The sequence below is a fragment of the Filicampus tigris genome, chromosome 20, assembly GCF_054856515.1.
Source record: "Filicampus tigris isolate MCC_2025a chromosome 20, RoL_Ftig_1.0, whole genome shotgun sequence".
Lineage (NCBI taxonomy): Eukaryota > Metazoa > Chordata > Actinopteri > Syngnathiformes > Syngnathidae > Filicampus > Filicampus tigris.
Window position 1 is genome coordinate 14344274 of NC_141236.1, and position 26079 is coordinate 14370352.

At 49.8% G+C, this 26079-nt stretch overlaps 2 protein-coding genes across 5 annotated transcripts; one reads left to right on the forward strand and one right to left on the reverse strand.

Moving 5' to 3' along the window:
• Positions 1-69: 69 nt before the first annotated feature.
• On the forward strand, positions 70-21957 carry LOC147128562 (brain-enriched guanylate kinase-associated protein). Of its 4 annotated transcripts, none has more exons than XM_086018948.1 (7): positions 70-4604; positions 7084-7121; positions 17004-17165; positions 18064-18130; positions 18983-19090; positions 19189-19269; positions 20209-21957. In XM_086018948.1, exons 1-7 carry the CDS (start codon positions 3915-3917, stop codon positions 21688-21690), a joined length of 2628 nt encoding a protein of 875 aa, XP_085875074.1. In that variant the 5' UTR covers positions 70-3914; the 3' UTR covers positions 21691-21957. The 4 variants fall into 4 exon arrangements, with proteins under 4 accessions (XP_085875074.1, XP_085875075.1, XP_085875077.1 ...); XM_086018949.1 differs by lacking the exon at positions 70-4604 and adding an exon at positions 14362-14557 and having other exon boundaries at positions 4633-7121; XM_086018950.1 differs by lacking the exons at positions 70-4604; positions 7084-7121 and adding exons at positions 7373-7498; positions 14362-14557.
• A 5-nt stretch (positions 21958-21962) lies between these two features.
• On the reverse strand, positions 21963-25142 carry rdh14b (retinol dehydrogenase 14b). Its single transcript, XM_086018953.1, has 2 exons — positions 24720-25142; positions 21963-24269 (listed from the first exon to the last, which is right to left on the reverse strand). The coding sequence occupies exons 1-2, from the start codon at positions 25071-25073 to the stop codon at positions 23652-23654; spliced, it is 972 nt and encodes a 323-aa protein (XP_085875079.1). The 5' UTR covers positions 25074-25142; the 3' UTR covers positions 21963-23651.
• Between the last annotated feature and the right edge of the window lie 937 nt (positions 25143-26079).

Sequence of the window (26079 nt, forward strand, 5' to 3'; positions counted from 1 at the left end):
TTAGGAATAGGAATGAAAAACATCCCAAATACTGCACATGGAATTCGGTGCCAACAGATGGCGCTCTTCCACCAATCTTTATGATCTGCGTTGCTGCCAGTTGCGTCACCCACCCTAATTAGAACTTGTTTTGTATCACCTCGCAAATGTGATAAGAAGCCGCAAAATAGGCAGACGTCTGTCTTAAAATACCAACTAAAAAACAAGTTAATGGTAAACAATATACAATAATTATAACTCGCAAGAGGGAAGTGAGGGCAGCCCAAAAGCCTGCAGTGTCAACCGCAAGTGTTTTTTTTATATGTTGGTACTTTAAACCACTTTGTTGCTTTTATTTAATTGACCACAATGCTCCGTCATTTTACATGCGCATAAAAGATGTAACCACAAGAGGGTGTCGCTGCTGTACTATACTGCAATAGCTTCACTCTTGGCAGAACAGGCAGTAGAGTGGGAAGAATCTCAAAAGGAAAACATGACATTTGAGGTGTATTTTGCCGTCTTTTTAAGCAACCCATTGAAATTGCAGTAAAGGTGCTAAAATAATACTGCTGAGCAAACGGGGAAAAAAAACTTACATGATTACATAATAACCCTTTTTGCAGCCTGAAATAACTCCTAATGAAAGCTGTTGTTGCAACGTGAGGTTTATTTCTCAAGTGAGTTTTATTTTATTTGCCTCTAGCCACGTCTTTGGTGCGGTGCATCGCAGAAAGGTGAGACCAAGTGGTTGTTGCAATATTAAAATTGCCACAATACCATCGTCGTCACGTCACGATATTAATAGCAGCAAATATGTTCCAAAACCCAAGGTGTTTTCCATTCGTGCAGTTCCAGCACCCTCTGGTGGCTAGTTTATTAGTTCAAACAAGACAAAAACAGAATGTTGTGATGTATTTTTTTTTTTTTATTTTATGAGCCCTTTTTTTATTTATTTATTCTTTTGCAATATCCTTAGCTTTTATACAGCATCGAGAGCTTTTTATATATTGCCAACCTCCCCACAATATCGTGATAATTATCGCATTGTGAGGTTCACAATATATCATGATATCGTGTCGTGACATTTGGGTATATCGTGACATCCCTAGTTGTCATGGATATGCTGTGCTGACACCACAAAATCTGTGTAGGCTTGTTGAACATGTAATTAATAAAAAAGGCTTTTCGGCCATGATAGCGTGTAGCTCAAGATGTGAAACCTCATCTTCCCGCTACTATAAATAGCACACGGTGTGAGAGAGGGAGCGAGTAACAATAAGGAAAAGCTCCCCTCGGCTACTCAACCTCTGCTGTTACATTTATCTTTTTGACAAGTTATTTGCTCTAAATATATTTTCCTGCTCCATGAGCAGCACTTTATCTCTGGCTATTAGTTTAAAAGCAGGTATTTTGCTTCTAGCAACGTGCAACAGTCAGAATGTTAACTGGCACTTTACTTCAAGCTCGGGTCGGTATACCAACAGACAATGCTTGCAGAGAAATCTTTTTTTTAAGCCACAGTCATATGTTGCTGGGCAATTAGCTTTGCGTTATAATGGAAATCTTAGTAGGAGAATATGCTTTCATATTATTAGTCACGATTCTGAGACTGTTTTTTTTTTTTCTTTTCTTTTAACGGCCCTTATTAAAATACTAATAGGGATTGTACTTCAAATTTAATTTTGAACTATTTTCAAAGAATAGTAACCAATACCGTAACTTAAAAACATGCCTATTACTCACAGGAAATGATGGTAGTTACAATAGTCAATTTATTAGTTTAGGTTGGATGAAAGTAGTTTGAACTTGACTCTTCAGCTTTTTGGTGTTAGATATAAAAGACAGGCCTATCGTCGGAAATGGTTTATTTTGCTTTGAATGCGTGAAGCCACGCAGATTTGACTTTCGCCAAGCGCCAGTCTGACTACGATCAACACCTTCAAATAAGTGTAAGTGCTGCTCAATGTGTGTGTCAGCAGCCACTGTTGCCACTGCAATTTGGCGGCGGGGACGGTGTTGTGACTCGCTCAGTTGACAGAAAACCATGGTGTGTTAATGACATGTATTGAGGTCATCTGATCCCCCCCCCCCATCATGCCTCAGTAGCAACTTCCATATAGAAACAGTCTAGTCGGTTTATTGCTTGAAAGTTAATGGGAGGCAGACAGAATATTGTCATATATACTCGTGGTTATGGACTCCCAATAATGTTGCAGACCTAATGCGCCGTCCGTAATGCAGTGGATGTTAAAGGCTGGATTTACACTACTGGTCCATGTGGCAAATTCTCATTTAATTCCTGTACTCTATTTGTGCTTCGCGTTTCTCTTTTGCAATGATATTCAAGTGTTTTGGGATCATAGTTTGTAATATTGTGCTATATTTGCGGTCTAAACTATTAATATAGGCAATTGTAAGAAACACTTGGGGCTGGGGATCAACTGGTGACACAATTTTGCTATTCGTGGAAGGGCTGGGGCCATTTTCCCAGAAAAGAAGAGGGATTTACTGTACTGTATCTCCAAGTCCGCAGTTTTAGTCGGAATCTGTTTCTGCATCATTACCTCAGGGCGGCCACGGGCTTACGTTCTCTGCTCTGGGCGACGGTTATAAATTGTCCGCCGCCCCTCCACCGCTTCTGAAATTGAAAAGAGATTATTAAAGACGTTTATCACAGGAGTGGCTTAAACCTGTCTAAAAAGGGTGGCGCTAAAAGGGGAACCTTGGGGAAATAACATGTCTGCGTGTTGAGGGATGCGCCGCTCCTTCCTTGCTAGCAGACGGGGGCGCTCCCGGGGCTCTCTTGCCTGCTGCGTTGCACCTCCAGGCAGTTGGCACAGCCAGCCACCCAGTGATGATGACACAGCAGCAGTCCGCTTGGGGTGGCATGCGTTATCTCCGTCTAATCCAAGACGATTTTACTACAGGGCACCTAATTGGTTTGAAGCATCTTCCAAAGAGTCAAACCTGGTTCGCCACATCCATGGAGGTCAGCCGCTTGCGTCCAACTCCGACGCCGCGTACAACCCCGCAAATCCCTGACAAGAGTTTTGCCCCAAATGTACTACCCGACGTGCCGGGTTCAGTGTATTTGGTCAACGTCAAGCGTCACTGGAATACAGACATTATGGAAAGTAGTTTATGTGCATACGTCGGTGTTGAAAGTGCAGGTGCTGAACAAGCCCGTGTGTGCCCGCTGAATGAAAAGTGCAATGTCCAATCAATGCTCTTCTACACTCACTGACCTGGAAAATGCTGAAAAGCTTTGCTCGCTCTGCTATCGAACGGCATTCCGATCACGAATAGCGCCCGCGGCGCAAGCGGTGTTTAACTTAGCAAAGATAGTGTCAGAAAATATCATCCTCATTCATCTCAAGTGCGCAAGGGAGCCCGGAATGTCTCTGCGGCTACGCAGATTGTAGCCAAACGAACAAAATGCGGATTCACGCTTTTGTCGGATTGACCTAATGTGATTGTTTTTGTTCTGCGCATTCAATTGGAAGCCACGGATGGCCTTGCCCGACATGGCAGAGTGTTATCCTGGCAGCGAAGGAGTCCATCTGTTCAGCCCCGAGTGCAAAGTATCGAATCTCTATCTCTAGGTCGGGCTTGCGCACCAATGACAACCAATTGGGCTAGAAGTCTTTCAAATTGCCGTCGCCCACCGGACCACGTTTCATCTGCCGGTCGCAACAATCGGAGACGGAGCGTGCAGACGCATGACTTGACTCGACGCTCAGCCCGCGTTCTCCCGCAGAGAAGCAAAGGCGAGCAGGTTGGAACGGTCCTCAGATTCTTGGGCCTCCTCTGCTGCCCCTTTGCCCCATTTTCAACAGTGATCACGTCTGCTTAGAGGAGCTCGTTGGACTTTCCTCCCAAAAGTCCTCTTCCGGTGCGGCCTCCAGTTGCTTTGTCCCAAGTAGCGGTCGAGGATGCAGCCTGGACGGCTGCAGCTCAGGTGTCACTTCAAGAAGCAAAGCCCTTCGGCCTTTCGAAAGAGGAGGTGTCCGGCCAATGTCGCCGGGGCTTATGGTTTCAGAGCACGTCACATGGCGCAGGGAAGGGGCAACGGCCACATTGAATGCCGCGCACGGCGGCGTCAGGCAGTACATCGGGGGAGGGGCCGCGTCCGCGTCCAAGCTAGCGCGCAAACTCATCAAGTCAAGTTTGCACGTTTCCTGGTCGAGGTGACGCGCAATGCGCTTGACCCAAAGGGCTTTCCGGCGTTCGGGCAAGCGGCTAATCTCTGCGGCTCCATGGCTTCAACCGGAGCTCCGCATCAAGACGAGGGCCGAGCGGTGACCCAGGAGAGCCCCGGGCCGCCGCCCCGCCGGCCGGCTCCGCGGCAGGGCTTCGCACGGGAGGAGCAGCAGCCCGCAACCGAGCTGCCTCCCAAAACCTATCTGGAGACCGACATTGACATGGCGCGAAGGGATGAGCGGGCGGAAGATGCGCCGATCAAAGCTGACACACTACCGCCGTTACCGATCGACGAGCAAAATGTTATTCCACCCCCTCCCAATTTCTGCCAAGGATTTGAAATGAAACGTTTCCTGGAATTGAATCACAACTGCCCTAGGTTCCCCTCCAGATCTATCTCCCTGCCCAGAGGCATCAACATGGTGAGTCGCAGTTGTTTTAGCTCACGCAAAGGCTGGCCACGCACACGGATGCTAAACCGGATTAGCGCGGCGTGGCACTGGACTGCTTTAGCACCGGGTACTGAGGAGATGCCTGGGGGAAAAAAAAAAGTCAACATAGGACAAAGAGGTTTTTGTCGGGGTGTCGACCCGCTGGCCTTCTGCCTTCGATTACAGCAAACGCTGTGCATTGTTGTAGATTCATCCCTCATTTTGCTTCGCGGACGTGAGAAAAGCATTTTTTAACCGCCAGTAAAGTGAGCGGTAGCACGGTGGCGCGTTGTCCAAACGAGTGAGCGTCCCGAATGGGTTCACTTCACGAACCGACCGGTTCTTCTCTCAGTTCCGTCGCGCTCACTCGACACCTAGCGTAAGTCTGTCCTAACGCTTATTAACAATGAATTGAATAATACAAATACTCCAAATATTCCACAAAGTCAAGAACCATGTTCGGTGTAGCTGCTCATCAGATTATTCCAAAGCTAATCCAGCCGCCCAGTCTCTGCTCGTCTTGTCATTAATTAGAGAATAGCAACCAGTGGCTTTCCCCTGACGCGTGTTGCAGGAGGACAGGATTAAAGGCTCAATTAAACATGACTGCTTCCGAAGTGAATATATTTGGTGTCTCGGCATGATGTTCACCTCAGAGGTGGAGGATCATCAAAGCACGTATCTTATTTTTCGCAAAATAAAGCGGCGAAGCACGGTAGGTTTTTTCTTTTTTTTTCCCCTCCCCTCTTCGAAAACAGTTTTGCATATCACGCAAGGTTTAACAAAGAATTTCCATTTCAAGAAGACTCCACAAGGAATGTTCTTGGAAATGCGCAATGTCGCCATTTCATATTAAAAGAGAAGCTCACGTTGCTTTAATTTATTGTCTGATTAAAATTCAGCCTTTGCCGTCACCTTAGCAACTGCTTTGGAAAAAAGGTGGGCGGTATGGGGGCTGTGGAGCCAGCATGTGAGCCTGTTGGTGTTCATCGCAGCGTTGCTTGCTTGCTTGCAGCAAACTTTCATCTCCTCGCCCTTGTACTTGCGAGTGCACATGTACCAAACATGCCCCGTAATCGCGACATGTCCTCCCTCCACGCACACATGGAGGAATGGCTACGTAGAAAATGGATAGTTAGCTAAATAGATCAAGTTTTTTGTTTGCACCAATGCGCACGAAGGCTCGAGAATGTGTGATATTTATATTACAACTGCCCTCGCTTTATTTAACACGATACGTTAGGGATGTAACGATTCATGGCAAATCGAGTCGATTGAACTCATCTAGGAAATGATGTTTTGAAATGTTTTTTCATTCCAGATGCATAGCACACTTTGAACGTGTAGATCAAATGATGCTTTTGCGCCAAACATCATTGCGTATTGCGCTTGCGGATGACCGCAGAACCACACCAGCGCACAGAGACACGCGGTAGCAATTTTTTAAAAATGGAATGGAATCGAAACCCGCAAACTGAAAATCAAATCGAATCGGGGCTTGAGCGAATCGCTACATCCCTATTATCCTTCCAATGATTTCATCAATTTAGGGACTTTGGCATGCCGGAAAATTCACCAAATGTTGCATGTGTATATTCGTACATATGTTTATCATGCGTATTGTATTATTGTTCGTATTGTAATATTGTTCGTGAAAGAAAAATGTGTGCCTTCCTATGCGCGACTCCACGGTCTTAACTGGTTTCAACTGGTTGTTGTGCAATTGTGCAGATGAGGAAGTAAGGAAGGGGGAAAGGTCACAGCTCAAGTCACCGAATAACTAAAGTTGCATTGAGTTGAGTGGCTGGGGATGAGGGGACCGTTTTGAAATGCTATCGTTGTCTTATTTTGCGTGCGTGTTTTTGATTTTTTTGCTCTGCTCTCTTTTGCCACCGTTTCCTCTCAAACCTCGTTTTTTTTTTTCCTCTTTTCTCGTTTTCATCCTTTAAATGGTTGTCCTAATGAAACTAAGCCATCCTGCGCCTCGCATAGCGACAGAAGGGCTGGCATGGCACACGTGCGGTGGAAAAGTGACAACAAAGATGTGTTGGAATGCTAGTGTCTCCAGATTCAACAGATGGAACCACCTGCGCCCCTTCGTCTTTTCCACGTTCCTCGCATCGCTTCACTTCTGCCGCCCGTGATGAGGTTGCCGCTTGCAATATGCTGGATCTGCAGTCTGGCTGCAATGGAGCTTTCCACTCTCTCTCTTGAAGCCTCCCCCCCGCCCCCCCCCCGCTCGCCCGCCCCTTCCCTTAACGCTTTATGCCTCTCACTCCTCTCTCACGCTGTTGAGCTGATGCGATCGTTGACACCTCACGCACGTGCTGCGGCGAGGACCTTCTTTTTCGCCAAAGTCATGAACGAGGGCGCATAAAAGGGGGGAAAGAGGAAGATGAGCATCAACAGAAATGAACCTGCGTGTCGGTCCTGGGCCACTCCACTGATGCTCTTTTTTTCCCTTTTTTAGGTGTGCGACGATGGCATGAACCGCATAGGCACCGTCAGGTAGGCATCCTCTCCCCTTTCTCCTTCCTTCGTCACAGCTGCGCCTTCTCGCTGTCCCCTCTTCTTCCCTCCGACTCTTCCTCTCTCTTGCACAGTCTTCCCTCCCCGGCTGGTCGTCTTCCTCGACTTCTGCTTCTGCTTCTTCTTCCGCTGCTGCTGCCGGTGCCGGAGCGGCAGCAGAGGCGTCGGTAGCATCGTCAGCAGCGCAGGGGGGGGGGGGGGGGGGGGTTCTCGCCGCTTCGGGGGAGAGCCGATCACATTGAGGAGGGAGTTTTCCCCAACACTGCCCGCTGGGGGTGCGGGGGGATTTCGGGCCAAGTCGGCCGGGGCTTTGTCTGTCCGTCCGTCTGTAGGATGAAGCTGTGCTTGAGCACCAGGTAGCGCTTCACTCTTTGCATCTTTGATTTGTACGTGCGTGCGTGTGGCTGCATTGAAACTAATGCACGGCGGCTTTCTTGTTAGTTTGAGCACAAAAGGGATGTGGGGAATGGACTGCCTGATTCTGCGTGCACGGTACAAGGGGGTAGTTTGACTCCGTCCGGAATGCGTATGGAGCTAGTTGCCTCGCAAGACTTGTTTTTGAACCCGCATGATGTGCATTCACCTGTCGGAATGCTCCATGCTTGAGTGATGAGCAACTCTGCACGATAGCACCGCTGGTGCAACGACTGGATGTGGTCGGATCATTCTCATAAGCTTTCCTCATACGCTCGTGAGAAAAGGACCGGCGCTCATTCACTCGCCTGATCAAAGTTGCTCAACGGGGGGGAGGGAAAGCATCCCAGGCGGGAAAAGCCTCATTTTTGGGGGCGGAATTATTCAGTGAGCCATTTGTAAATGTGTGCACACGGAAATGCCGTCGATGGCTTTGTTTATGAAAACAGGCGCCATTTGGACTATTTCAGGCAGATCGGCCCAACGAGGGCTCATTGAGTTTCCTGGAGATGTGTCATCATCACCCGCGTGTCACACTTTGAATCCAATTGTTGCAGCCTTGCCGAGATAGATGAGGGCAGTCCCGCGCTTCTTGTGGTTGCCCTTCGGTCGGAGCGAGGCTGACCTTAGCTGTAGCCCGGCTTCCGCCCGCTTCATCGGCGCCAACCAGCAGTCGGCACATGATGAAATGCCCTGAAATTCTCTTTCCCTCGCACGGGGGGGGGCCGGGGAGGCCGGAGGCACCGGAGGCACCGGAGGCACCGGAGGCACCGGGGGGGGGCCGGGGCTTCCTGCCCCGGGCGGCCCCGTGGCGGAGAGAGAATTTCCGCGCCGATTTTGCATGGAGGAGATTTCGTTCTGATGAGCAGATTTTGGTGGTTGTCACTTCTGCTCTCCCACGATGATCGATCACGCTAGATTGAAAGAAATGTGATGATGTTCTGAAAGGAAGTTCAATCATATCATGATCACCAGATGAGATGTAATGTTGACGAAATGGTGACTAACGTGGTCATTCATTTGCGTGACAGTAATTAGATTTGGTCATCACCAGTGGAACCTTTTCAATCTATCCGTCCGTCTTGTCTAAACACGCATCGCTAACTTTGGGGAAAAAGCCAGACAAAGTCATCAGTCAGTCAGAGGGCACGTGTGGAAAGGATCGAATTGCCCCTAATTGCGCTGAAGCTCACTATTCATTTACTACAAGTATTGCGCCTTTGTTCATCGATCTACGCCGGCAACACGTCGTGATAGCCAGAACAATTAAACGCTCTAATGAACCCGGTTATCCTCCCCTTGCCAGTCATACAAAACGATAACTTTGTGTTGAACTAAAGTCAGATTTCACACTGAGCAAATGACATTTGTGGGTCAATTAATGGGGGATCATTTTTGGTCGTGTGCTGTGAAATTTCCAAACGGAAAGATGAGCGGGATGAAGTTTGTGAAGAATTGTAGCTCATCGTTTTCTGAAAATATAGGCCTCAAATCTTTTGAGACTCTGAGTGTCTTCGCCGCCAGACCGGCGAACTTCTTTTTACACTTGTATTCCAGTAAAAAAAAGACGACGTTGCGGCAATTCCCTCTCCCCGTTCTGCAATATTGTGCGGTTAACCGTTTTTACTCTTTTCTGACACTTGATCATGTTAAAACTGTAGTGGACCAAAAAAAAAAAAAAAGAAAACGTGCTGATCACCAGTTAGCCCAGTTTAGCAAATATAGAGTAATCCATTTGTGTTTTAATGTATTGCTTTCACTTGCTATTTTGTGATTTGAATGTAAAGCGCTTTGTTACAGCTGTAGCTGTTCCCAAATGCGCCGCACGGGATAAACAGAGTTGCATTGTATAAAATGCACCCCAAAAAATGAAAAGAAGTTGTGCTTTTCAAGAGCGCAAAAGCACATACACAGCGTACGTCACGCAGCATAAACAGTAGCGCCGTATGTGCCAGTTGACTCAAATTCATTTGGAAGATGTGACGTGATAACGACTACTCCGCCAAGGCTGGAAATAGAAAATCATCCCCCAGACAAATCAGACACTTTGAGCACAGTTTCCCATGCACACAGCTGTGACGTGATACATATTTAACCTTGTTTTTGTGTCCTATCAATGATTGAACACGAAAATGGTGACGCTGAGCAAAAAGGCGGGGCTCTCTATTTAGCCAGATGTTCGGGCGCTCCGTGTTCAGGGCTGCATGACCGCAACGAAAGCTGTAACGTTCCATCAAAGTGGTCCAACAATGGCGCTCGAGCGTTGGAGATACATCTTGAATTGAGGCAAACGCCAGGCAGGCAACCCTTTTTAATTCAAAGCAAAAAGAGCTCTAATCACAAATAATTCACTGTTAATCTCCGACTGATTTTATTGCTGCCACTATAAGTTGCTGGCATAGAGAGATGATCAAAGATACATTACAGACAATTTTAATCAGAGATGGCTCGACGTGTCCCGAAACATTTTTGATGCTAAGTGTAATTTTTGGACAAATGATGTGAAATTGGACAATTTCCCACCAGAAAGACATGGGACGCGCTGCTTTAACGGAAGAGTGCCCCCCCCCCCCCCCACCCCAAGTTTCGACGCAAACTAAAGTGATTGACTTGATATGTTGGGACAGTGATTTTTGAGTCACTCACTGTTTTCTCAGAACATTCTACCGGTATATGAATTCCAAATTATAGCACTTGGGGGGGTGTTTGACTTTGGATGTTCCACTGTGTGTGCACTAATGACGTGTATATTTTACAGCCCTTAAATATAAAAAGACACAGTCCACTGTCACCACTGCAGAAGTAAATGAATGGATCTGCTCCTTATCTTTGCCCATGAATTGTGGATGATCTGATTTAAGACTCTCAGCACCCACCAATTGCTAAAAGTGTTGTTTTTTTTAAAAAAAAATAAAATTTAGATTGCAGATGTGGTCTTAGATCTAATAATAGTAAACAGTATACGAGATGCATGTCAGGTCTGGCGCAACGTAGCGTTTGTGGACGCCACTGCGCCGCGCGATCGCGAATGTAGCTCGGCTATTGAAAAGTTATTTGATGTCGAAAACGGCAACGCTCTGACTACGCTACTGAGAAATGTAGATAAGTACTAAGAGCACGTACGGAATATTTCTGCAGCAATTAGTATTTCTGCGAGCACATTTGCCCAGTGACTATTTTTACGCGTGGTATTTGTTTGTTGGGCCACTCTTTTGTGATTTTTCCGGGAGTATATTTGTCTTGGTTTCACCCTTTGCTGGCCATTATGTGTGCACGTTAAAGCTGCTAGGGGGTAATTCATCGACCCCCAGATTCTGCTTATGGCGTCGTGTGCAACGACTTAAACGGTCTGCTCTTCATTTCACCCATACTGGGTAGGGTAGTGCGCTGATTGGACGCGTGAATGTTTTCAATGAGGCGCTTGAGTCATGCTCATTATGGATTGGTGCAGGTCTGCTGCGTCTCCATGGAGGGAGGGTTGGAGGGGGCGCAAGGCAGAGCGGTCGTCTTGGCTTTCGGCGCGTCTGTGTCTCCCGATGAGTCAGCCCCCCGGGTCGTCCCCGCTCTAATGCTGAGCTCGGAGCCGCGACGGGGGCTTTTGCTCCTCAAACTTTGGCGGTGCGTTTGTCTGCTAGCCCTTCATGTCACACAAACAGGCTGCATGTACGCAGTCCTCAAGGATCCCTTTGGACGCGGGATCCTCGTTGGTCTTTGCGTGGCGCCTGTCACGCATAAAAAAACACAACAAAAACAAGATTTGAAAGTCGCTCACGTGTGTACCAGGCCTAAGGCGAGCCATCGTCCCGTTGGCGTTGCAGCGGGATTTGCTGGTCATACCGCCGCCCTGTGCGGTAACAAACTATGATGATACAACTACTCCAGTTTTTACGAGGTCGTTGCCGTGTAAACACACATCCCAAGACCATCTGCGCCTGCTCCACGGTTCCACCCACTCAATCCCCTCAGGCTAGCTGTTAGCTGATCTGGTAGCTCCATTACGGTGGGAATTTCTTGGCCTCTCTTGTCGTTTCTAATGTAGTCAGACTTGAAAGTCCGTCTTTGAGCTTTGCGCTGTTGCCAGATCAGTATTTGTATTTGTTCATGTATTCTCCAGCCCGTCACCGTAAATCATTTCCTTTTATCGCCCCTCAAAGGGGAATTGATGAAAAATCTGAAATTCAAGTAGTGGAAGTGACACAGTTCTTGGCACTTTCCATGGCGGCAGGTAGAGGCCACCCGCAAAGGGCCTCCGATTAGCTTTTCTAATGGCCTCTTTCCCGACACTTTTTTTTCTCCTCCGGCCCATAGCTTTTGTGCTAACACTGCTATGTGAAACTGTGCATAATTGCCTCTATCGTGACTAGAATCCCAGATCCAGCTAAATAAATGATGGATCACATTAAAAGTGAACACGTTTTGAAAAGCTTTATCTTTGTCTATTTTTTTGGGGGGGAAATCACAAATTGGAACAGGGGCGTGTCGACTTTAATATGCACTCTAGCTGCTGCTGATGAGTGCCCTTTTTTGGGGGGCTGGGGGATAAGCAGCTGCCCCCCACAGTGTCTGTGCACGCACCTGCTGTCTAAAAAATGATGGCGGCGGCGGCGGCGGCACAAACCTTTGCCCCATAACCACTCGCCGCTTTTCTTTCTCTCCCCAACTTTGGTGGCGTCATCCTCCTCCTCCTCCTCCGCGCCCGCCTCCCTTCCCGCTCTGCTTTTCAGCGCTCTGAAATCCTCTCAAAAGCGAGCGTGGCACGAGTGGGCGGCCGGCGGCCTCGTGCGAACGCGCTCCCTCCCGTCTCGGGTGTGCTGCAGAGTGAGGAGGCTCAATTAAAGGACGAAGAAGTCGAGCGAGGGAGAAAAGAGAAAGTGGGGGAGGGCGCTTCGGGAAGCACCGGCGTGGCCTGAGATGTCCCGTGATTATGGCGCTGCCTTATTCCTGAAAGAGGGTCTGTGTGTGTGTGTGTGTGTGTGTGTGTTGGGATGCCGCAGTGTACAAACACACAAACAACACGTGCAGGCATAGACTCTCGAAAGAAATCTAGTGAGATGCGTGCTAACACATCAGCATCCTCCAAGTCGCTCAAAACGGGCAGGCCGACCTCACCTCACCGTGGCCGCGTATCCTGCGCTGGCGCGCGATGACTCAGAGGGGAGCGGCCCGAGAGAAGCCTCCGGTGTTTGTGCGAATCGGGGGCGGGGGGGGGGGGCTGGGGGCGAGGCGGAGTCGGGAGGCCTGTCACCGGCCGTCGCCATGCCTACTCGGCCCGATGCGGAAATCACCGACTGGCAATGAGGTGCTATCGGATCAACGCGTTTCCTTTTGACACCTTTAAGTGCGGCATCCGCTGATTCGTTATCGGGGCTCTCCTTGCTACGGAGACCTGCGCGGGCACAGGCACAGGCACGGGCACATCGGCCCCCGTCGCTCCTTACGGGGGACGTTATCAGGGCTCGGCCGGAAGCATCTTTGTTCGAACTGCGCTCGTCAGGCAACCTGCAGCAGTCGTCTGAGGGCTGACGTCTGCCAACGGCGTCGGCGCCGTCTGCGTCCCTCCAACGCGCGTCATCCAGACGCGGCGGCGGGGTGGGGGCCCGAGGCAGCCCCGATTGCGAGGTGACGAGGTGGCTGCAGAAGAAGCGGCCGTGTCAGCCATTTTGTTGAACGACGGCGGCCGCGTGGCTTCATTTTTACTTAGTCGCCCTTCATACGACAGAATAAGTCTTTGCTCACTCGCACTGTCTCAGCTTTTGTGTTCATTTCAACAGGTGAATTTGTCAGCACAATGAGACGTTGCGATTATCATCATGAGTTGAGTTTCTGTCACACTTTAGTTGGTGCCGCGCCTTGAGATTGATTTGCATGTAAAACGTGTGCCTTGGCTCAATGAAGGTCAGGAAGCATTGCTTTAAACGGGTGGCCCCCAACCTGCTGCGAGGTCACACAGATGGATTTTTAAAATTGTATTTTTGAAGTCGGGAATGTGTGCCAGCACCCGCCTGTTTGTTGGAAATGCAGTATATTGCGATGCAGCTTTGAAATAACCGCCACATTTGGTACCGCGCTGTCAAAACGGTCTACTTTAGTGCTATCTCAGGTCGGAGGAATGGCTTGACTCGTCTTGTCTTCGCACTAGTGTCGGTGGTAACATTTTCATTCCGATTTGTGTGCAGCAACTGGTGAAAGCACACAGCATCTTCGCCCGAGGTGACCGACCCGTTTCAAACCGAGAGCTACTTCTTGGATACCGATCGATGCCTTTAAAGGGCTACCAGTGGGTTACGCGCTTCTGAAATAACACAAATGACCACCGACACGTCATTGTTAATAATTCACGATAGCGGATGCCGTTGCGACGCTGAGCGTGTCAATGACTTCTCACAGCGATGATCAACAACATGCTTAGAAGAAACAGATAAATAGCGAGACAATACATTGTTCCTGTAAATCTAAAAGTGTTTACCTTGGCGAATGCTCACATGTCCCGTCACCGTTGAGCTATTTTTAGAACAGGCCCGCAGGCTAATGGTGCGGCCCTTCGGGGCGACCTGGACCGATTACAAAATACAGAAGCAAAGTGCAGTAGAGGCTCCTCCGAGATAAGACACGAATCAAGGTTTGAAATTCACGTTTTAGTTCATTTGGACAAAAAAAAGCGGTTAAAGCAACTGTGCCACTCCTTTAATCCAAAGTGTTGCTGACCACCATGATTATTGATCTTGGCCATGAATCAGGTGTGTTGATTGAACGATTGATTGATGTGTGTGTGTGTGTGTGTGTGTGTGTGTGTTTTGTTTGGCAGGTAGAGCAATCAGTAACTCCGCAGGCCAGACGTAGGCGGTCGGTCTCCTTTGGGACACTAACACACGTCAGCTCCTCGTGGTCACGCCCCACGAACACATGACAGGGAAGGAACACAGACAAACCATGAAAAAGATATACATTGGCAAAAGCGCCTTAAAAGTCCCCCGAAACGGCGGCAAACATCCGAAAAAGAGGTAAGAGCCAATGGAACGCAATCGATGGAAGTCTTTGCCACCCGTGCTCATTTTCATCTGTTTGTCCAAGTCATCCGGCCGCCCACGAGGCGTCTCCTCTCAACGAGCAGCCACACCGGAGCCTCCTCTGCACGTCGCGCCCTCCGTCATCCTCTCGCGGCGTCAGAGCACTCATTGGGTCTGCTGACTCAGCTCCCGCTGGCGGCCTCGCTCGCTCGCTAATGGGACACTTTTCGCGTCCCTCGAGCCGCTCCATGTAAACAACGATAAAAACGGCCGTATTCCCTCGCCAAGGCCGCTTAAAGGGAGGTGAGGCGGTTGGGGGCCGCCGTGCTAAAAAGCCATCCGCTCACTTGGGACATGCGTCGATTCACTCCAAAGTCTGCCGCGCATTCGTCTCTTTGCATTCGGCGGTTGCAAACGTATCAACCATTACGGCAACTGCCTGGGGAGTTGTAAGCAGCCCCCCCCCCCCCCGGCCCCCCTACTATTTAAATTTGGAGAAAGCGATTATATGAATGAGTTTTTGTTAGGAGTATAAACATTTGGCGCAGAGCTGCGCTGGAAGCAAGATGTTTAATTGTGTCAGAGTAAATATAAGAGGCACATCTAAACTAGGCTGCTCAGCTCTCCGGTTCAATTCTGTTTGAATGAAAGCACCTTATATAACAGCAGCTCTCTTGAGGCACTTTTCATTCAGGGCAGCCAAACGCTACAGTCCTATTTTGGAATAAATGCAGATCAATCCCCCAGAGGCCAGCGGCTAACCACGCCCCTCCGACCGGAGACCACCTCCACTCGTCGGCTTTTCGAGAGAAATGAATAACGGAGATGTCGGTGAGGGCCGGAGGGCGTGGAAACCGGCCCAAGATGTAGCATTAGCGACGCACATCAATGCAATCGGACCGAACGGACGCTGATGGGGAGGAGGAGCTTCGCGCGTCAATGGCAAAACCCGACGGCCTTCTGTATGCTAACTTAAAACATGTAAATGGGCTTTTCACATTTGGTTTGGTTCAAACCAGTGGTAGCTATTGCCTAACGTTCACCGAGCCACTGCAGCCATTTTACAGAATAGAAATCTCGGCACGCCACCAAACAGAAATACTGGAGTAATGGTGAGCTCATCTCAATATGCAACATGTTGTCTACGTTGTCAATATGTCCACCCTACAAAAGCGCTTTGGGCCCATGGTGGCTTATTGAGCGATCAGCCTCAAATTGTTTTGTGCTGGTTTATCGCGCGACTGCGAAAGCGGCCGAAGAAAACGTGGTGGAACTGTGTTCTTATATTGCATGCTTTTGTTTTGAAGCCCTGATTTAAACCGGGATGTGTTACGCCAACGTTACCTGAGTGTTGCCGAGCAGACCAGGAGGCTTTTGGGGTGAAAAATGAATGACAAATGGATGGATATATTTTTTTTTATTATTATTATTTGAAAAGAAAAAAAAATAGAAAACTGAGTAATATCCCCCCCCCCCCCCAAAAAAAGTTCCACCGTACTTTGGGTCATAATTCCTGGAAGCCAGTAAGAACATTCGGATTCGAAGGGACCCGTGGAGAAGGATGACCTCAGCATCTCACCTAACGCTGATATATGTGACACTGAATCGTGTCGGCCTGTAGGGAAGGAGGACGTGTTTCCAAAATGGCGTGAGTCAACTGACTGCGGTTGAAATTCGTGCCTGGGAAGCTGCTGTGTCTCTGCAGACGTGTCCAGCTGCAGCGCACAGCATTTTGTGGTCCCCGCACGCACGCACGCACGCACACACGCACGCAGGCAGGCAGGCGCTCCCATGACGTGACCAAAACAAAGAGAATACAATGGCCACTTTGCGCAATCTCGCCATGGTGAATATCGAGGAGATGGCTCGCCGATGATGCCTCCCGTCGGTGACGCGCGCAACCGAGGCTCGGCCATCTCCGGCTTTTTTCTTACCTGATGCGGGAGAGGAAGGGAAAAGAGCACATCTCTGTTGGTTTGTTATCTGGCCACGGATGGAGTCGTTAGCTTCCTTCCCCCATCTGTCCGTCAACGCGGGCTCGGTTAAGCACTCGGACCCGTGGCGGCGGCGGCGGCGGCCCACATTTCCTCATTCCCCACTTACACGTGGCCTTCCGTGAGATTGAAGCAAGCGCGGACTGTAAAAGTCTTCGCCGCTGCGCGCGATGACATGCTGTTGCCAACATCCCGCCTTTCACTTTCCATTCATGCGATGTATTCAAGAGTTTGCAGCACGCCCCCGCCCTTGCTGATTGGGTTTCTCCCGCACCGGCTGCCTGTCAGCTTTTAATTCCAAGACCGGGAACCGCTTCTTTTGCTCCGCTTGTATCGTCCTCTCCATCGCCCCTGCATGGCTGCCAATGGCATATGTGGTCCCCTGTTAAGTCCATGACGCAAATCCTACACAATCACTTCATCTGTGTGTGTATCGCGCGCCGCAGCTCATTGCTGGAGCAGAAAGAAGACCTGCGGAAGAGACTTTCCTACACCACGCACAAGCTGGAGCTGCTGCAGAGCGAGTTTGACGCCACGCGTCAGTACCTGGAGACCGAGCTGCGGCGCGCTCAGGAAGAGCTGGACAAGTTTACCGACAAACTGCGCAGGTCAGAGCATGCTAACTGCTAGTTACAGTAGGTGGTGGGATGTGCGAGAAATTTGATCGCCGCCGCCGCCGCCCCTCCCACATGCAGCGGATACTCTATATATGTGCACGTATATAAAACTTTAAGCGGAAGTCAACCCAAACGTCTTCTTTTTTTTTTTTTTTTTTTCAACAATAGGTTCCCAGCAGGCCCACGAGTTGAAACGCGGCATTGGGATTCATTTTGTGGAATGGGAATTCAGCAGCAAAATGCACGGGTTTCCAGCCATCTGCGGGGGCGGCCATTTTGCCACGTCTGCTCACAACGAGCAATCGCGGCCGACCCGTTTTCTGAATCCGAGCCGTGATTGGCCGTTGTGAGCAGTTGTGATGTGGACGCAGGACAAAATGGCCGCCCCCAGACATGGCTGAAAAGGAGTGGATTAACACTTATTCCGCAAAGGCAAAATGAATCCCAATGGCGCGTTTCAACTCGTGGGCCCGCCGGGAACATATTCTTGAACCCAAAAAAAGATGTTTGGGTTGACTTTGGCTTGAAAAAGCTCGCTGCGGGTGGCTCGGGGAAGATGCGAGGATAGAAACGGCCGAATGATCAAATGCGGGGTACGTTCTCCAGCAGTTTATTTTTGTCTCCATTTTTGCTACACTAGGCAGCTCATGCCCGAGTGTAGGGATAAAAATAGTCACGTATCTTGCTCTCGTCTTGTCTCTTCCTATACGGTCTGCGTGGGCGAAGCACAGTTAATGATATGGACTCCAACTTATTGTGAACCAAGATCCGCACATTTATTGCCAGGATTGACTCATTGTACCGAGCAAAGAGAAAAAGGGTGTGCACGTTTTAAGCAAGCGTATGTTCTTGTGTCTAAACAAGGTCCGTTGCCCACTGTGTGCTTTAGGATCCAAAGCAGCTACTCTGCACTGCAGAGGATCAACCAAGATCTAGAGGAGAAGATTCACCGAGATGTAAGTGCATGCGGTCGCAAAAGAAAAGGCATACGGCCGCGTGGCCGAATGCTACGGCGCCTTTCAGATGCAATTTGAAAGAGTGTAATAGAAATGCCCCGTTGTTGTGGCCAGTGACGTTAATTATGGCTTGTTAAAATTGTCTGTCCTCCTCCGAACAGTGAGCGTGAGCGCAGCCCCGTTGTCCCTGCGCGCAACACGCCTCGCCTCGCTCGCCTCGCTCGCCTCATTGGCCGGACGGAAAGAGAAGAAGTACCGTAATTAGACAGCATGCTCGTATGACCGACGGGGGCTTTTTTTTCTTTGATCGGAGCAGCTGAACATTGTTGCAGCGCAACGGCAGCAAGTTCTTACGTCACATTGCGACACCAGCGGGATCATCTCTCGGCCTTGAATTAGGAGACGACGAGCAAGTTTTGTTGGTTTTGCATGAAATGAAAACAGACCTTTTGAAAGGCGACTGCAAGTCGAATAGAGCAGGATTTGTCAGGCGCTCTCGTCTCGTATCGCTTGTCCTCATACGGTTGCGAGCGACTACCCTGGCAATGTTGGCCGTAATCAGCCGGATGCTCCAAAACGCATTGGACAGCGCTTCAAAGTGCACGTGGACAACGACCGGAAGCATCCGTGAGAGCAAGCAAAGAGTTTTTTAAAGCAAAGAAGCGGAATGATCTGCAATGGCCTAAATCCAACTGAGCTTTCATTTCACTTGTCGAAGACAAAACTGACGGCAAAATTCCATTGTGAAAGCGCGCACGCACACAAAAAAGACAACAAGGATGTGCCGCTTGTTGACACGACTGAGGGGGGTTTTTTTCTCGTTTTTTGTGTGCGTGCGTGTGGCCTTGTCAGTCGCAGCACCACGACGACGAAAAGCGAGCGCTCGGCCGAGAGATCATCGTCCTCAACAACCACCTGATGGAGGCCAAGCTCACCATCGACAAGCTTCAAGAGGACAATGTGAGGAGACACCTTTTGAGATTGTGGACGCCACGCGTGACCACGGCGTTGTCCTCGCATAGCCGCTGGCGCTGATCAATCATCTTGATGATTTGTAGGATGTCTACAGGAAGGATTGCAACCTGGCCGCTCAGCTTCTCCAATGCAACAAGTCCCTTTACAGGGCCCAGCTCTCTGAGGTGAGCCCCCCCCCGCCCCCCCCCCCAAAGCCCAAATACAACACAAAATACTCCAATATGCGGCTGTCCGTTTATCAAAAGCAAAAGTCAAACCGGCCGCGAGCGCCTTGCAGCCCGAACGCTCAATCGTGCCGGCCGAGTGTCACGCACGCGGTTATCGATGCGGTCTAGTTGGCACGCCTCTTTGCGCTGCGTCCACGTCGCACGCGTGACAAGCCAGGCACGAGGTGAGCCCGCGACCGATTGCAAACGGCCTCACCGAGCAAAACCGATATGCTCGCGCGCGACGTGGAGAAGAGGTCGTTCATGATTACATAAGAGGGGTCAGAGGCTGTCCGCGCACACGTGGCGGATCCCGCCCGGAGCGAGCCCACCGATCCGTCATGCCGTCTTGTGAACAACGCTGGCGCTTGCCTTGAGCGCGGAAAAGGCCGCCGGGCGGGCAGGTGATTGCCTTCTGCTGCAAAAAGACACCAAACCATGTCGAAAAGTGCAGTTTAGATGGACTAAGCATTTTAGCCGGAACTTATAATCAGTCTTTCATTGCCACTTACTACTAACCGGATTGCTGTTCGTGATGCGCTGCATTTGCTTGTTGCCATGGAGAGAAACCGATAGCGGGTTAGAAGTGCCTTTTTTAAGACCTGCTCAAAATAGAGCAATGTGTTTTTAGGGCCAAGAGGTGGTTGTCGTCTCCCCCCCAAAAAATCTGTCCGTATACGCTGAGAGCCCTCGGATTATTAACGACGGCAGCGCGAAACGTCCTTGGAGCGGACGAGGTTGTTTTTTTCTGTAATGTCTTATTTGGCAGATCCATCAACGACGTCAGTGATCGATTTGTAAATTATGACATGGCAGCCGGTCGTCAATTTTGCATAAAAATGTGTCCCATCGGAAGTGTGTAAAGTCTACGACTTGTAATGGTTTTTTTTTCTCCAGCTCCCGAGTGACTTTCAGGAGCGACTGACTATGCACATGGAAGAGCTTTCGCTCCGCCGCACGTACTCGGACTCTGTGTCGGCGTCGCTCGTTGGGCAGGCGCTGGAGAAGCCCGACGAGGCGTGCGTCGGCGGCGGCGGCAGCAGCGGCGGCAGCGGCCGAGCCTCGCGCTCCCCCAGCCCTCACGCGCCACACCACGCTTTTGTTCTGGAGACCTTGTCCCAAGGGGAGCGCCCGGGTCCGCGCGCGCCCTACAAGTCCGACTTGTACAGCAGCGACACGGCCCTTTACTGCCCCGACGAGCGACAGCGGGAGCGCAGGCCCAGCGTGGACCTCCACGGTCAGAGGAAGCTCCTCTACGAAGCGCAGCATTCCACCGACAGCAACCCGGAGGAGCGGCCGGCCGGCTCGGGGGCGGCTTTTGCCGAGTTCCCCCCCTCGGGGCTGGGCTCCAGCTCCTACTCCAGCTTCAGCGGAGGTGGCTCCGAGGACAAAGGCGACGGCCCGCCGAGCAGCACCGCCTCCTCCCCGCGCCACCGCACCCTCTACATGGACTGGCGGGACGCCGGGGACTATGAGAGGAAGAGCGACTCGTCCTGGGAGAGGGACAGTTCCAGAGGCTTGGCCAACAGTCTTCCCTTCCAGCAGGCGGAGGCGCTCCACCAGCACAACAGCAGCTCGCCCGTCTACAGCCGCACCATGTCCTCTTGTTTTAGCGAGCCCTACGAGCCGCTGCCTCGGTCGTCCTCCCCGAGCGTGGCCTACGGCGACAGCCGCCGAGGCAGCACCCTGGCTCCCGGGGAGGAGGAGGGGGAGGAGGAGGAGGAGGAGGACGAGGACGAGGAGGAGGACGAGGAGGAGGAGGAGGAGGAGGAGGAGCTGATCGCAAGGTGGCGGCAGCTCAGCGCCGAGGACTTGAGCTCGCACTCCTACCGCAGTCCCGGCCGGGCTTCGCCGTACAGCTTCTCCGAGCAGCACTTCTCGGTGAGGCCGGCCAAGATCCGCCTGGGCCCGCTCTACAGCAGCTTCCAGGAAGGGGCCGACTACTACCGCCGACGGGCGGCCGGCGGCGTGCGGGATCCGGTGCGGGTGGCCGGCGGTCCCGAGTGCGGCCAGGCGCTCCGCCAGGCTCGCGGCCGAGCCCGCTTGTACGAGGACGGCCGAGGCCCCGGGCGCAGCCTCTACCGCTCGGGCGGCTCCAAAGAGCGAGAGGCCAATGAGGCGTCCCGAGGTCAAGGCCTGGGTTACGGGCAGCGCAGCCCCGACGGCTCCACGGAATCCCTCGACCGCCGGTCCTTGGAGATGGCGGCGGACCTTCAGCACTACCAGGCGGAGATGCGCAACCTGTCCGCCCAGGTGAGCCCGTCGCCGCCGCCGGCGGCCCCGCCCCCTCCGCCGTACCACCAAAAATTCGGCTCTCTGGGACTCTCCCGGAAAGACAGCCTGACCAAGGCGCAGTTGTACGGAACGCTCCTCAACTGAAGGACCTTGCCGAAAAACGGGAATAGAAGCCACAGAAGCGTAGGTGTTGTGAACGTGACGGGAACGGGGGAAAAAGTGAGAGGCCTCTTTTACATTGGGAAGAATGTGCGCGCCGCTACCTTGACTTACAAGAGCTTTTCTTTCTCTTTCAATTTAGTCCCCTTTTGACTTTGTGATACCAGGTCAAATTGGAACGACATCGCGCTCGATAATCCGCCGCCGCCGCCGCCACTCGCGTGAAGTGAGAAATAAAGGAGAGCGACAGTCGCCAATGCGCTTTCAGTCGTTTATTGAACAGGGCAAACCATCGGAAACACAAAACGGAAACACTCCCAAGAATCATGGAGAAGGCTGCACCAACCATTGTACTTCTTTACATTCTCATTCCTGATGTTTTTGTATTTCGCAATACAGTGCTTTGTTATCATTATTATGATTAAAAATGCAAGGTAGGTGGTTTTGGCGGTGCTGGAACGGAATGTCACTTCAATGGTGGTCACAGAATGAATCAAACATGTAAATCAAGGTACCGCTCTCATGTATTTATTCTATACTTATAAGTGGAAAATGACAAATATTTTTTTGTATGTAGCTATTCAAATGACACTTTTTAGTCAACCCGGAACATAAAGTGAAAATACGGCAAATACTATCTTTCAAACAAACACCCTTAACTCGATGCCTGAATAATCTAAAAAGAATTAGCCTTGCGCAGCATTCACAATTCACAAGCAAAAGTGACACATTAGCTAAGTTTGTTTTCTTTTGATTGAATTTGACAGTATTGGTTGGTGTTTTATATCGTTATTGCTGGAATGTTTTGACACGTGAACGTCCGTCTCGGCAGTTTGTATGATTCCTTCTCTTCATATTCTGACACGGAATTCCCGCAACCCCAAATCAACCCCCCACCCCCACCCCCCGCTCCCCTTTCTACCTCAGATTTGGACACCCACACCCTGTTCAAGACAATATATATATCCATTGTTCCTTTTATTAACCATGCATGATTAGATATTTTGGGTTGTTTTGTTTGCTCAATAAAAGCACAAAATATGCAGACAATCTTGATTTTGCAGGTGTTATTATAGTTCAGGGAATCTAACAAAATAACTCGTAACTCAAATTGAAAAAATCTTTTTGTCAACAAAATAAAACGAAAATGCTTTTACATTGTTCCCGATGGCTGCAAGCTGAAGTTTGAATGTCAACAAAACTGCAGATTTGTAACAGCCGTTTGTCTGTTGGTAAGTAGCGCACGCGCGCACGCACAAAATCTTTGAGAGACTTTTGATCGTCCAGCCATTGCTGACTTTTTGCTGGATTTTATTCCATTTTTGCTTCCTGCACGTACAGTCCTGTGTAACGGCTTGGCGTCCCGATGCTGAATGTAAGAAAACGACTGCTTTTGTGTTGCCGTGCATCCTCCCATTTATCTTCCGCCTCCATCCTATTGTTCTGCTTCTGCCTCTACAGCACATAGTACACCAAGAGGACAAAGCGCATAGACGGTCACCCGCTTCACCTCTTTGTCACACTGCCGAGAACAAAAAAGTGTGCTAAAGCATATGCGCGTTTGTCGGATTAAACAATTAGATTAGAGTCCTCACGTTTCTCCGGGGAAGCGATGATGTCGCCTCTCGCCGCAGGCAAATATGGTGGCTCGGCGAGGTGAGCTTTGTGATTCCTCCCCATTTTGTGACCGTGAGGCATCATCAAAAGGCTGAGTAGGTTGCACTGCATTTGACTTTTATTACGTCGCGGTTGACTTTTCGAGTGAGAGCTGTAATTAGATCATTGAGAGCGGTCCAAATGCCTTGCCGATACTTTTGATGACATTTGCAATACTTTCTGGATACAACCCAGCACTTCCAGTCACGGAGCCTTAACTTGCACGTTTCATCGGCTCACGATTGGCGATTTCGCTCTCACCTCTCCACTAGCGCGGTCAATCAGTCCAATCAGTCCTCGAGTCCGACCATCCTCATGCTCACGCGCCACAGCCGCTCAGCCGCTTGTCCGTCCGTCGCCTTGGCTAGCAGCTCCTCTTCTTCGCACTTAGCGAAGCATTTCCCCGACACCCCCTCCACCTCCGGGGAGCACGCCAGGTAGAGAGGCGTCTGCGCCCCTTCCAGCGGACTCTTGAAGAAGAGCAGCGACGCCAGGTAGAAGAGCGGCCTCGCCAGGAGGGGGATGCGAACGTGCCTGCCCAGCCTGGTCCTCACCATGCCGGGCGTGAGCGCGTTGACCGTCACCCCCGAGCCCTCCAGCCGCTGCGCCAGTTCAAGGGTGAACAGCAGGTTGGCTAACTTACTCTGACTGTAGCAGAATGCCTTGTTGTATTTCGTCTCGCTGTTCAGGTCGTCAAAGTTGACGCGGCCGTACTTGTACAGTTTGGATGACGCCACCACCACGCGGCTGGGGGCCGAGCTCTTGAGGAGGTCCAGCAGCAGGTGGGTGAGCAGGAAGTGGCCCAGATGGTTGACGCCAAGCTGCATCTCAAAGCCGTCCTCAGTCTTGGAGTAGGGACACTGGTACACACCCGCGTTGTTGACGAGGACGTTGATCTTGGGTTCCTCCTGATGGCATAAGGACAAATATGCCCTCATGTGCAAGATTCATTTTACAAAGCAATAGCGATGAAGAAACATTTGCCTCAACACAGCCTTTAACCCCCTTTTAGCTATAGGTTACTCCTGAACAAATTTGACAAACAAATCCTTTACAGCCTTCATAATTAAAGCAGCAGGCGACCAACAAGAAGACGCTGAAGAGAACTAGATTTTTAACAAGAAAACAACTGGGTAAGTCTAGTGGGAGGGCCTAGAAGATGTAAATAGAATCCAGGTTGCAAATAAAGACATGACATTTAGCCGATCCGATATCTAGCAGGACCATGGACAATTCGGACAAAATGCACAACAATTAGACCACTTGAGTCGACAATGTTTAAAAAAAAAACACACACACACACACACACACAACAACATCATTTCTGTCAGTGAAGATGTGGATACATCACAGCTCACCTCTTGAATCTCTTGACAAAATTTACGGACAGATTCAAGTGACGCAAGGTCCAGCTGTTTGATGACCACCTGCCCGAGCTCAGTGCCCGAATGTCTCTGGATGTCCCGGGCTGCCTCGGCGGCGCTCTGCCGGTCCCGGCAAGCCATGATGACACGGGCCTCAAGCTTCAGCAGCTCCCCAGCTAGGGCCTTCCCGATGCCGCTGTTCGCTCCGGTCACGATGACAGTCTTTCCTCGCATCAGGCCCGCCGGGTACTGGAGCAACTTGGCCGCATTCTGTCGGGGGAACATGCGGCGCATGACGAGCAGGACCCCGCCACCGACGACGGCGGCGAGAAGGACCGCAGTGGCCATAGAAGCACCGAGAATATAGGGGAGTGTCAACCCGTTGCGTAGTGCTCTGAAGTTACAAAATTAACCCGGAAGTAAAGTAACCCGGAACTAAATTAACCCGGAAGTACATTCATCGAGAATATAAATTGCGGCCTTAAAAAAACGTGCGGTATTTGAATAAACCTTTACGTCAGGTAGTGATGTCTATTTACTAAAAAAAAAATTTTAAACATTTAAAAAATCAGTCTTTGGTGTCTCTAGTCTTGTTCCCAAGTTCCTGGTCCGTTACATTTGGAAGCAGATATTAACTCATTTTATTTTTTGTTTTTTTATTGACACACCGAAATTGAAAGACAGCTTGATTTTCTAGTTTGTGTGGAACGAGTAAGCAGAAGTCTACTAACAGTTTAGAATCCAGCACGAGACACAAATGGAAAAAGGGCTCAAGTACAGTATTTGTTTTGGATTCCCGGAAGTTGTCGTCTACAGCATGTCTCATATTGACCAGGAGATGGCGACAGCGTGGCGCCTGAAGTCGAAGAAAAGTGAAGAAGCTTATATATATAGGTATAGTAAAGGGTTTAAAAAAAAAAAAAAAAAAAAAAAAGACAAAGTATAGTAAGGGTATAGTAAGGCGTTTTTTTTTTCAAAAAAATGACAATTTTTTTTTTCAAAAAAATGACAATGTATAGCAAGGGTATATATAGTAAGTCCTTTTTTGCACAAAAAAATGACAATCGTTTTTTTGCGAAAAAAAAAGAAAATGTATAGTAGGTATAGTATGTCCTTTTTTTGTGAAAAAAAATGACAACCGTTTTTTTTTGCCCAAAAAAAAAATGACAAAGTATAGTAAGGGTATATATAGTAAGGCGTTTTTTGCAAAGAAAAATGACAATCTTTTTTTTTTTACAAAAAAATGACAATGTATAGCAAGGGTATATATAGTAAGTCCTTTTTTGCACAAAAAAATGACAATCGTTTTTTTGCGAAAAAAAATGAAAATGTATAGTAGATATAGTATGTCCTT

Bases quoted from the DNA above. Each gene is read 5' to 3' on its own strand.
- LOC147128562 (XM_086018948.1), top strand. From the start codon at position 3,915: ATGCAGCCTGGACGGCTGCAGCTCAGGTGTCACTTCAAGAAGCAAAGC. The intron at 4,605-7,083 runs GTGAGTCGCAGT...TCCCTTTTTTAG, and splicing joins TGCCCAGAGGCATCAACATG to GTGTGCGACGATGGCATGAA. The intron at 7,122-17,003 runs GTAGGCATCCTC...CGCGCGCCGCAG, and splicing joins AACCGCATAGGCACCGTCAG to CTCATTGCTGGAGCAGAAAG.
- rdh14b (XM_086018953.1), bottom strand. From the start codon at position 25,073: ATGGCCACTGCGGTCCTTCTCGCCGCCGTCGTCGGTGGCGGGGTCCTG. The intron at 24,270-24,719 runs GTGAGCTGTGAT...TTATGCCATCAG, and splicing joins TTTGTCAAGAGATTCAAGAG to GAGGAACCCAAGATCAACGT.